The sequence below is a fragment of the Oncorhynchus mykiss genome, chromosome 19, assembly GCF_013265735.2.
Source record: "Oncorhynchus mykiss isolate Arlee chromosome 19, USDA_OmykA_1.1, whole genome shotgun sequence".
Lineage (NCBI taxonomy): Eukaryota > Metazoa > Chordata > Actinopteri > Salmoniformes > Salmonidae > Oncorhynchus > Oncorhynchus mykiss.
In genome coordinates, this window is record NC_048583.1 from 23,346,127 (window position 1) to 23,358,140 (window position 12,014).

The following is a 12,014-nucleotide window of genomic DNA, read 5'->3' on the forward strand; positions in this document are numbered from 1 at the left end:
GTGTTACTAATGGTTTTCTTTGAGACTGTGGTCCCAGCTCTCTTCAGGTAATTGACCAGGTCCTGCCGTGTAGTTCTGTGCTGATCCCTCACCTTCCTCATGATCATTGATGCCCCACGAGGTGAGATATTGCATGGAGCCCCAGACCGAGGGTGATTGACCGTCATCTTGAACTTCTTCCATTTTCTAATAATTGCGCCAACAGTCGTTTCCTTCTCACCAAGCTGCTTGCCTATTGTCCTGTAGCCCATCCCAGCCTTATGCAGGTCTACAATTTTACCCCTGATGTCCTTACACAGCTCTCTGGTCTTGGCCATTGTGGAGCGGTTGGAGTCTGTTTGATTGAGTGTGTGGACAGGTGTCTTTTATACAGGTAACGAATTCAAACAGGTGCAGTTAATACAGGAAATGAGTGGAGAACAGGAGGGCTTCTTAAAGAAAAACTAACAGGTCTGTGAGAGTCAGAATTCTTAGCAGGCGGCAATGGTGAGAGACTTGTTTTTAGAGAGTAGTTTTTAAAGTTAGAAGTTAAAATTGTTTGGGTACTGACCTGGATAGTAGGACAGAACTATGCAGGCTATCTTTGCAGTAGATTGCAACACCGCCCCCTTTGGCCGTTCTATCTTGTCTGAAAATGTTGTAGTTAGGGATGAAAATTTCTGAATTTTTGGTGGTCTTCCTAAGCCAGGATTCAGACACGGCTAGAACATCCGGGTTGGCAGAGTGTGCTAAAGCAGTGAATAAAACAAACTTAGGGAGGATGCTTCTAATGTTAACATGCATGAAACCAAGGCTATTACGGTTACAGAAGTCATCAAAAGAGAGCACCTGGGGAATAGGAGTGGAGCTAGGCACTGCAGGGCTGGAACAGAGAGTAAAAGGAGGTTTCTGGGGGTGATAAGATAGTTTCAAGGTATAATGTACAGACAAAGGTATGGTAGGATGTGAATACAGTGGAGGTAAACCTAGGTATTGAGTGATGAGAGATTGTCTCTAGAAACATAATTGAAGCCAGGTGACGTCATCGCATGTGTGGGTGGTGGAACTGAAAGGTCGGATAAGGCAGGGCTAGAGGATCTACAGTGAAATAAGCCAATAAACACTAACCAGAACAGCAATGGACAAGGCATATTGACATTAAGGAGAGGCATGCTTAGTCGAGTGATCATAAGGGTCCAGTGAGTAGTGAGGTTGGTTGGGGTCACGGCAATTCAGACAGCAAGCCTGGCCATCGGTAGCAAGTTGGCTTAGGATGGAGGTCTGTTTTTAGCCACCTTATGCATTTCCGTCGGTAGATTAGTGGGGTTCCGTGTGGTAGAGGGGATCAATCCAATTGGCGATATAGTTATAGTGACCCAAGAAAAATTGCCCGATAGACCTATTCAGATTGCAGCCGATAAGACAGCTAACGATTAGCGGGCCGCAGATGGGTGTTCAGGTAACGTCACGACGGAGGGGCCAGTTGGATAGCTCCCTCGGGCAGATAACGTCAGTAGTCCAGTCGTGAAGGCTCCGTATCGGCAGTAAAACGGGTCCGGATAGGTGATTGTAGCCCAGGAGTGGCTGATGGATCTCTTCAGCTAGCTAGCTCCGGAATATTGATGTTTGCTCCGGGATCGACGTAAGCCAAGTCACACGGATAGCAGCCATCTAGCTGCGAGATCCAGGTGTAAATGTCCAGAGCTTGCGGTTGAAATCCGGGGATATGGAGAGAAAAATATCTCCGGTATGTTCTGGGTTGCATTGTACAAAACTGCCGATAGATTTGAGCGAAAGGATAGCTGATGACCACAAACCATGGTTAGCGGAATACTAACTTTAGCCAGTAAACTGGCTAGCTTCTATTGTGGATTTCAGATAAAAATATATTTTTTTAAATTGGTGAGGTGGGTTGCAGGAGAGTGTTTTTGGAAAAGAAAATAAGATATGCGAAGATATATGGGACAAGACGAGGACTGACTGAAACTGACTGCTTAGAACGACCTACCAAGATGTGTGCATGTGTAACACTGACTTCCACCCCACCGTGAATCCTCCTGTATTGACATTTTCGCCATCTTTTATGGCAGTGTTATGTTCTGCTATTGCATGACAGGTGGTTTACTCTACTCATACTCCACTTAAGGGCTCGATTCAATCCGGATCGAGGAAGATCTGTGGTATAGCACGATTGAAATGTAAAAAGGTAGCCTAATGTCCGATTGAGCCGAGATATACAGCGTTTACCATGAATGCAGTCTCCATTAATGCGGGAACATTGTCTTTAAAATGTCCATCCTGCTATACCCTGGATCTTTTGCAATACAGATTGAATCAAGCCCTAATTTAGAGGTACGCCGCCTTTCAAATCAAATGTGCCTAATGTTCAGAGATACAAAAATGACACTGCATTGCCCATAGACACTGAAGACCTAAATGATGAACAATAGCAGCTTTCAAGAATCCCTTGTTGAAAATGCTTTTTATTATTGAATTACGAAATTAACAAACATTGCGACACATTGCTGTTTTGTTTGTTTTGATTAATTTTAAACAATTAAAGCATTTGGAAAAATAAGAAATAGATTTCAAAAACAGAAGACATACCGCAGATGACATGTACAGTAGAATATCTAAAGTTGATGGCTTTCCTACGTGTTTTTAGGGGGTTCAAAAGACTTGAACAGACAAGAAACTGACAATTACGTTCTTTTTTTTCTTGGTCTGCAATTTATCCCAATGCATGATAGGAGTTGTCCAAATGCCATCATGTGATACTATGACCATCCAAACAAAGATCAATAAGTGATGTGACTAGTCCACAACAGCAGCAATGCTTTTTACGTCTTATTTGCTGCACCCAGCACAACAAATGTTTCAGTCCGTCTTCTGTCCTGTGATCACCACAATGGTCATTACCCCACTGGCCATGTAAAGAATTTTTGAAGTAAACAATACATCTGAAATATTGCAATTCTATCCATTTCAGTGCTTGGTATCCTTAACCCTCTGTCCCATAAAACACAAACGAGTGTTTTTTCACCATTATCCTCAAGACATTCCTCTTCCACCTCAGGCCAGCTGTAAAGAAAATCTCATTTGTCCCATCAGTCAAAAGGAATTGGGAAGTGCATTGTTTTTGCTATGGGTCTGAAATGGCCACAATGGCCAGTGAACAGGTTACAATGTGCTTGTTGATAATAGGGTCACCTGCACACATATTGGTGTTGCCCCTTAAGAACATTAATGATGAAATTACAAAATTATGTAGCCAGTGTTACTATTACCATGTTTTCACACCACAGTAGCATCTGAAAAGTTCAACCAGACCACTCCTTTAGTACAGATGTCTTTTCTTGGTTTCGAAACCTACCCTATTGCAAGGGAATATTGAGATCACTGGGCAATATCCAATCCCCTTTTTCTGACAAAGCCAGAGTTTGTTACAGGCGAGAGGAAAAAAAGAATGCTGATACAAAACAAATGGCTAATTTTCAATCAAGCTCTAGAGTGTCTGGTTGAACTTGCCATCAGTAGTGGGGGTATAAGGAGTTGCTCACAATAACCTCATTGGTCAAACTGTCTTGGTGAATGACATTTTAGAAGTAGAAGGGAACACGGTTTCAATTTCTCCTCAGATATCACTTCAGCATTTAAACCCCAATGCCTCCCATGCTGCTCCTTAAAATAAATTGTATTCAACCACCACACAGAAGAGAAATCCCTCACAATGTAAATCGCACAAACTTGTAATAAATGCATATAGTTCAGGTACGTTACTGAGGAAAACATCAATATGATGGCCATCGATACTATGATCAATGTTAGGAGTAGACTGGTGACAAACAAGGCATTGAGTAAAAATTGGCTCTTTTCCTATGAGACACTGTGGCTTTACAGCTCACCCTATGAACCATTTTTGCTGTTCTACAGCCAGATCAGAAGACATCAGAACGCAAGGACACATTTAGAAAATATTAGCACACGCCATAAATACAAGTAGATATAGAAATAGTCAGATGTTTATGAACACTGTCTTTTGAAATCTCTCCATTGTCTCTGTATCCCTCCTTCAAACAGGAGGGATGTCAAGGAAATTATTTCTCATTTAGTGATTTATTGATAAATTGATCGTAGGAGAGTGCAACTGTCACCAGATGGCTTTACTTAATGTTGATCTAAAAATATATGTCTTGCTTTCCACTGTTTTCGCCTCATATGAATGGCTTTGCTGGCATTTCTCACCTCCATGTCATCTGTTTATTGCTCAACAAGCAAATTGAGGTGCTGGAGTTGAAATGAAGGGATGACACTGGCTGGTACAGGTGCACACATTTGGGTATACATTTTATTTGATTTAAATCACACTGACGCGTATGAGAAAAACAAGCGGCTTAGCCCTTGAGGGTTCCTGGTGGCAAGAACACAGCTCACGGCTGGCTTGGTCCAGGTATGAGTGTGCTTTGTCTGCCAAGAAGGGGGCGCTGCTCGCCCTCCCCCACAAACTCACCATAACTGTCCCTGCTCAGAGGGCCAGGAGGGTGGGCGAGTTGAGGGAGTCCGAAGACTGATCCCCGCTGCTGCTGCTGCGCAGGTGAGCCTTCGAGCAGGACTCAGAGGATGGCGAGGGGCTCTCGGGCTCCAGCATGCTGGGGTAGGTGAATATGAGGCTGGGGGCGCTGGGTGTGGATGCTGGGGTGGAGGCTGCCACCACCGGGGTGTTGAGGCTGTCACTATCGCAGAAGATCCCACTACCTCCCCCAAGACAGATAGGCTTAATGACAGAGCGCTGGGACCTGCCTTCCACGTCGTCTTCTTGAGGTTCTTGCTTCACCACAACGGGGTTGATGGGGCCTCGGGGACCCAGACTGTTGCGCATGGTCAGAGGGAGAGGGGCACACTGCTGCTGGTGGTGGCCCCTCTGTTGGCGATCGTTGGGGGGCAGCTTGCACATGGGGTTGTGGGCCACCAGCATGAACTCCAACTTGTCCTTCTCCTTCTGCAGTGTCTCGATCTCTTTCTGTAGATCAGACTTCTCTTCCTCCAGTTCCTCAGTCTCCTGTAAACCACAGCAACAAAAAACAGCTGATAAGGACACTTTTTTTTTATCTTCAGTATCTGAAGGGTTCATATTCAGCTCAATTACAATTCTGGTGTATGGATTAGACAGCAAAGCCCCAACCACTGTTTAAGGTTCACATTGGTAAGTTTCTACATCACCTAATGCTACCACAAGAGGTCGCCATTTCCCCAAAAGAACCCAAAGCACATTGTACAGTGCCTTCAGAAAGTATTCATAACCCTTTACTTACTCCACATTCTGTTTTACAGTCTGAATTAAAAATGGATTAGATGCAATACCCCATAATGACAAAGTGAAAATATGCTTTAGAATTTTTAGCACATTTATTGAAAATTAAATACAGAAATCTCATTTACAAAGGTATTCACACCCCTGAGTAAATACTTACAGCGGTGAGTCTTTATGGGCAATTTCAGAGCTTTCCACACCTTGATTGTGCACCATTTTCCCATTATTCTTTTCAAATGTATCATTGCTAGACAACCATGTTCAGGTCTTGCCATAGATTTAAGTAGATTTAAGTCCAAACTCAGACACAGGAACATTCACTGTCTTCTTGATAAGCAACTCCCGTGTAGATTTAGCCTTGTGTTTTAGGCTATTGTCCTGCTGTAAGGTGAAGTCGTCTCCCAGTGTCTGGTGGAAAGCAGACTGACCTAGATTTTCCTCTAGGATTTTGCCTGTGCTTAGTTCCATTATGTACATTTTTAATCCTGAAACTCAGTCCTTAACGATTAAAAGCATACCCATAACATGACGCAACCACCACTATGCGTGAAAATATTGAGTGATACTCAGTAATGTGTTGGATTTGCATCAAACATAACACGTATTCAGAACAAAAAGTGAATTGCTTTGCCATATTTTTTTTTGCTCATTTTTTTTCTTTAGTGCCTTGTTGCAAACAGGATACATGTTTTAGAATATTTTTATTCTGTACAGGCTTCCTTCTTTTCACACTGTCAATTAGGTTAGTATTGTGGAGTAACTATAATCTTGTTGATCAATCCTCAGTTTTTTCCTATCATAGCCATTCAACTCAGTATCTGGCCTCATGGTGAAATTACTGAACGGTTTACTTCCTCTCCGGCAACTGAGTTAGGAAGGACGGCTGTATCTTTGTAATCACATGGTGAATTGATACACCATCCAAAGTGTAATTAATAACTTCATCATGCTCAAAGGGATATTCAATGTCTGCCTTTATTTATTTTGAACCATCTACCGATAGGTGCCCTTTGTGAGGCATTGAAAAACCTCCCTGGTTTTTGAGGTTGAATCTGTGTTTGAAATTCACTGATCAACTGAGGGACCTTACAGATGTTCATTTGGGTACAGAGATAGAGGTCATTCAAAAATCATGTTAACACTATTGTATTATTGTGAGTCCATGACACTTACACATTCTTACTCCTGAACTTATTTACATAATTCCACTGACATTATGGGGTATTGTGTGTACTGAAGGCCAGTGACAATCTCAGTTTAATCCATTTTAAATTCAGGCTGTAAGACAACATTTGGAAAAAGTCTAGGGGTATGAATACTTTCTGAAGGTACTATAAGTTTGCTAAGGAAAAGAGTTGAGATACAGCAAAAGGGCAATCAATACACATCTTGGTGGTGTGACCGTTATCCTGATACTAAAAGTAATTCCTATTACAACTTTGTCCCCCCCCAAAAAAACACATTTATGTTTAAGGTTGTTGTTCTCAGATGGAGTTCCGTGATGTAACACGCAAAACACAGCGCGTTTCCTCTAGCGTAATGTGTCATTAATGTGTCACGGACCCAGCAGACAAAGACAGACCCTTTGAAGCCTGTAGTCACCAGATCGGGAGGGCAGAAAACAGATAAGTCACAGGCCTGTCTGAGAACTTTGTTTCCTACTTTCTCATATCTTTGTGTTGGAGACAAACTAGCAGACCCCCCCACCCCAAAAAAATAGGAGCAATAGAACAAGATAGATAAGTTTGCTGACATAGCTGGAATATGACACTTCCTTATTTGGTAATTCAACTAAGAGTTGTGTGTGGTGGAGGGAAGGCGTTTTTGCTGGAAGCAGTTGGAGGGTGTAGCCATGGATTCGTCAAAATTGCATGGGATAGTAAGAGATGAAACTCCCACTTTATAAAACATCTCCCATTCATAATGACAGCTGCCTGCAGCACATTCCTTTCCTGTTTCTTTTGTAATTGAGCTAATGAGTCTAATTGGTGCTGTCTGCTTAGCTAGGAGGGTTAGGGCCCAGCCCTGTCCATGTCTACAGCTGTCTGCACCCAGACAAAAACCCTTACATCCACTGTCAGCACGACTTAGTGCTAATAGCTAAAGTCCTCCGAGAGACCTAGACAAACCAGTGTCGCAAGGTTCTGGTTTGAGGTCGACGCATAAATACGTGCAACACTGTTTGAGAAGTGTTAGTGAACTGAGCTGAACATGAAACTGTTCTGCACAAGGGAATATGTTTTTCCCCCCTTTGGTGCCTCGTTTGTACTGCAAGTGCACAACATATGAAGAATTGTAGCAACTAAGTTAACAAATAGAGAGTCTCTGGAATTTAAACTGACAGGGGCGTATGTATGTGCATGTGTGTACGCGTAGGAGAGTGTGTTGTGCAGTTGTCTAACTAACCCCTTGGAGCATCTCGGTGAGCTCTCGTCTGCGATTGCGGCACTTGGCGGCTGCCAATTTGTTCCTCTCGCGCCTCACCCTCCTCTTCTCCTCTTCCTCAGGGGTAAGCTGAGGGCAAAAAGAACACTGAGTTGTCATTAACACTTAAGCTGAACAGAACAAACAAGTAGAGAAGATTTGGGTTTACAACTATAAGCCATCATCGTCAAAATCGCCAAATTCCTCACATCTTGGTACTTTGAAAGTAGAACTCTGTTTTACAATATTAGAAGATATTTTAAAATGTTGTTTGCCGCCACAAGATGCTCTCCACACATGTAACTTTTGAACACAAGCATCTGTACACTTGTGGTCCTCACCTGCTCATCTCTCCTTCGTCGTACGCGGGTGTCCCCGACAGAGCGTATGACACCCGGGCGGGCGAGGGCAGTGTGACCCAGGAGCCCGGGGCTGTTGGAGAGGTGGTGGCTGTAGGGGTGGGAGCGTGAGTAAGGGTTGGACATGGAGGTGATCACTGTGGGCTGCACCATCCACTGCAGGTCCTGGCTGGTCGTTATGGCGTTTATCGTGGGGATGAAGGCACTGCTAGAGCCAGGCATGTCGGCCCGGTATTTCTAGATACAGGTAAGGTAGCAAAGAGAAAGGGAGGTTGGGAGAGGGAGAAAGAGGGCAGATCAGGAGAGAAATGGTGAGTGGATGATTAAGATGACAATTGATCCTTTGCTTACTATTGCAACCTCTGACATTTTCACAGGAAGCCCAATTCAACCACTGCCAAAATCAAACTGTTTCTAATACAGACTGTTTAATTTCAGACTTCCCCTTGCTAATCAGGAAACTCTTGGGTATGTTGTGGTGGACTGCTATAACAATTGCTTCATGTGAAGCTGGTAAAATTATATTTGTAGTGTAGCTAGCCACTGAATGGCTCTGAATTCCCTGCCAGCATGCAATTGGAGCCAACTAGTGCTCTCAAATCATATCCTCATGTCGACAGCAGATGGGAGTTATATTTCATAACATTGCTAACTTAGCTAGCTAACATACACCTTAAGAAAACAATATATATTAAGTGGCTGGCTAGCTAACTAGCATTAGCAACATTTGGAGGTCAATGAGACTGCGTGCTAGCTAACCAGCTGGGCTAGCAAATAATGTAACAAAAGTATAATTTCAGATTTTAAAAATACTCCATGAACTGGCTCTGAATTTCAGGAATCACAGTTGCTCCTCCTGCAGCACTGTTAAATTATTCAGCCATTTAAACACTTACAAAAAAAAAAAAAAAAAATGTTTATCAACATAGCCTTCACAGGCTTTCATACCATTTAAAAGTGAGCTTGTCCTTGTCCAGGTGGTGGACTTGACTATCCATTGGAGTCCATTGGTTGCCCAAAATTCTGGGGCAGGGCCTAGCAAGTAAGTTGTGTCAACTCTAGGGGAAGACCCATCATTGTATTGGAGTAACATACCAACATGGTGACTATTTCACAGATCTCAATTTCCATTCATTTTTTTCCCCCCACTTGTTACAGCAGAGAAACACACCACTTGACATGTAGGCTATTTGACTCTGCTATCAATTTCCAAGCCCTGTAGCTTAACCACCTTGAACACACAGGTCACCCACTCTTAATCATACTCACAAATCCTCTACATTGAAGCCTACTGTAGTAGTGAATCACTGACTCCACACACAAACACTGTCTAGATTTGCCTGTTTAACCCCCAGAGTGGCAGTCAGTGACACATTCAGTGAATCATGGCGGGAAAGCCCGTAGTGCTGCTACTGCCTCCATCTTACTATGGCTATAGGAGACAAGGGCTTAGTTACGTCAATCAGCAAGTCATCTGGTGAGCAACATGGTATGGAATTGTACATCTCTGGAAAAAAATACAATCCATGGAGAAAGGACAAAGGTGTGATGACTAGTTTATTCCCGTCAGAAAATGTGATAGTTGTTTTGCATTGGCACTGATATCACTGGATAGGCCCATCTCTTTCCATATACAAGTGTAACCTATCTAATAAAATAGATTAGATAAGACATCAAGGTTACTCGGGTATCTGAAGACTATAACGCTCATAAGACAGTGACACATTTGACCAACATTGTGAGTTGCAGCACAGAAGTGACCATCTATGAGGCAAAATATAGTAGAGGCCTACTAAATAAAGCATACTCTTAAGCCCTCATGAGGCACCTTTATGGTGATAGAGTTAAAGGCAAGGATATGACACCAGTGAGCGTGTCCATTGCACAGACAATGAAAGCTCTTACAATGTTCGATGATTAATTCATCCATTATGTTGTGATGAGTCATGTTGGGGATATGTAACGCATGTGCGTAAAACGGTCAGTTCCAGTAAGGCAGAAGCAGTATTATATTAGGCTAGAGAGAAAAACCAGGTCCCCCACCAATACATTCCAGAAGTGAGGCAACAGTGAAAATTCCATTGCATTCATAAATCCCAGGGGCAGATAACGAACCAGAAGGTAAAGCTATAAATTGAGTAATCTAATGGTTGATTACAATAAATTGAGGTGCCTGTTGCCCCACGGAGAGGTCATACATTTCTGGTAAATGAAAATATGTCAAGGAAGGCGATTCTAAAATCAAGTTTGCACAGACAATAGGTGAATCGAACGTGGGTAAACTAATTAAAATGCATGAAAAGCACCATTGTTTGGAAACATTTCAGGTGCGGGGTCCAAATAAAACAGCCAACACGTTTCATGGCACCGAGATTTGTCTCCAATAAGCTATCACGTCAGTCCTAGTGCCCCGGAAAACGTTCCCCGCTTTCCCGGATTCTGGTCCTCAATAACATACTGGGACTTGACCACTGCTGTAAGAGAAAAAAAAAACTTAACAGAATACTTGTCCTCCGCCCCCAAAAAACTAAAAGGATTCCAGGAACTTTTGCCTGCATAATACTAAACCCTTCCAGGGTAGAGAAAGCACCAACGGCAATGCTTGACTATCTCGAAGATGATGTAACCCATCATGTCATTTGAAGTATAGGCTCATTTCAAAAGACCAACTTAAACTATGACCAGTCCAGCTATTGTGCTTCCGCACGTCAACTGGTTCCATTTGGCAGAAGCAGACACCGTCATCATGACAAAATCCCAAAATTGGCACCCGTCTTCAGCGTGATAGCCTTGACAATACTGTAGCTACGCATCAAGTTAGGCTACCAATCGAAGAGTGTCAGTGGGTAGAAACTCAGACAACTGCAGTGACATTTAGATACAATGAAACTCAAATTAAGCTAATGATAGTTGTGAATATCAATATTTTCATTTGAGAGAAGAGAAAATACATAGTGTTGGTTACCTGGTAGCTTGAGGTAGAGATTGGACTGCCGATCGTGCTGCTGCCGCTCGTGAATGACTCTGGCCGGGCCGGAGAAGTGCTGCTGCCGCGGGACGAGGTGTCGTAGTTCACGGAGTAGTCCTGGTACATGATCCAGGAAAGAGGACGATTTCAGTAGATGATATGAGCTCCGACGCTCTCAAAAAAAACGAACAGTTGACTTGAACAGTCTTTAAAACACTGAGAACCCCCACAAAATTGTCAAAATAGCCTGGCTATTAGTGCAATAAATCCAGTCTCTTCGAAATTAAATAACTTAAGGTAATTACCAAGAAGTAAAGCCGATTTTGTTTTTGTCCACTCCAAAATAATTATCTCCTTGAGAATAACTTCAGCTATTGTTCTTTCCTCCACTGCTAGCCTATTCGGGTGTGCTACAAGAGCCAACTTCAAGAAAAAAAAGTCAGCAGGACACCTACTTTCGCTGTCAAAACAGAGTTGACGGAGAATAGACCCGTTTTGCGTGTGAGTCACAGACAGAAGCTTTGTTTGCTTTCCACCTCAGCCTACGCTATATAATCCCTTCCCCAAGACACATTTATTTCAGCTATCCCTTGGAACAGTTCTGTATTTCTTTCTATATCCCTTCACCGAACTTCCTAAGATGACTCACTCTAATGGCAATATGAACAAATGCAACCGCTTATCTACGCTAACGGCTCCCACGTCACAGTCCCTGGGCGTAGACACTTCACTTGGGAAGGGGTTATCACAGCTAAGATTGTAAAATCAGCACACAGTATCGTAAATCAGTTTTATTGTTTATACATGACATAGGGGATTTAAAGGGGATTTAAAGGGGATTTATTATGTTTATGCTAAATGTTTATGCACATGTATATAAAATCCGTTGGAGGTGAGATACACCGTTTGTCTGATTTGGTACGGTCCATTGACGCATGTTTCCTGAAATGGGCAGTTGCGTCAGTGGACACGC

The 12,014-nt window shown here is 42.9% G+C and overlaps 1 protein-coding gene across 2 annotated transcripts; it reads right to left on the bottom strand.

Annotated features, from left to right (window-relative positions):
- Positions 1–2,444: 2,444 nt before the first annotated feature.
- Positions 2,445–11,703, bottom strand: LOC110497480 (fos-related antigen 2). Of its 2 annotated transcripts, XM_021573603.2 has the most exons (5): positions 11,347–11,702; positions 11,039–11,158; positions 8,056–8,310; positions 7,697–7,804; positions 2,445–5,038 (listed from the first exon to the last, which is right to left on the bottom strand). In XM_021573603.2, the coding sequence occupies exons 3-5, from the start codon at positions 8,293–8,295 to the stop codon at positions 4,505–4,507; spliced, it is 882 nt and encodes a 293-aa protein (XP_021429278.1). In that variant the 5' UTR covers positions 8,296–8,310; positions 11,039–11,158; positions 11,347–11,702; the 3' UTR covers positions 2,445–4,504. The 2 variants fall into 2 exon arrangements, with proteins under 2 accessions (XP_021429278.1, XP_021429277.1); XM_021573602.2 differs by having other exon boundaries at positions 11,039–11,703.
- Positions 11,704–12,014: the final 311 nt, after the last annotated feature.

Bases quoted from the DNA above. Each gene is read 5' to 3' on its own strand.
- LOC110497480 (XM_021573602.2), bottom strand. From the start codon at position 11,167: ATGTACCAGGACTACTCCGTGAACTACGACACCTCGTCCCGCGGCAGC. The intron at 7,805-8,055 runs GTGAGGACCACA...TTTTGCCCTCAG, and splicing joins GACGAAGGAGAGATGAGCAG to CTTACCCCTGAGGAAGAGGA. The intron at 5,039-7,696 runs GTTAGTTAGACA...TGTGGTTTACAG, and splicing joins TCACCGAGATGCTCCAAGGG to GAGACTGAGGAACTGGAGGA.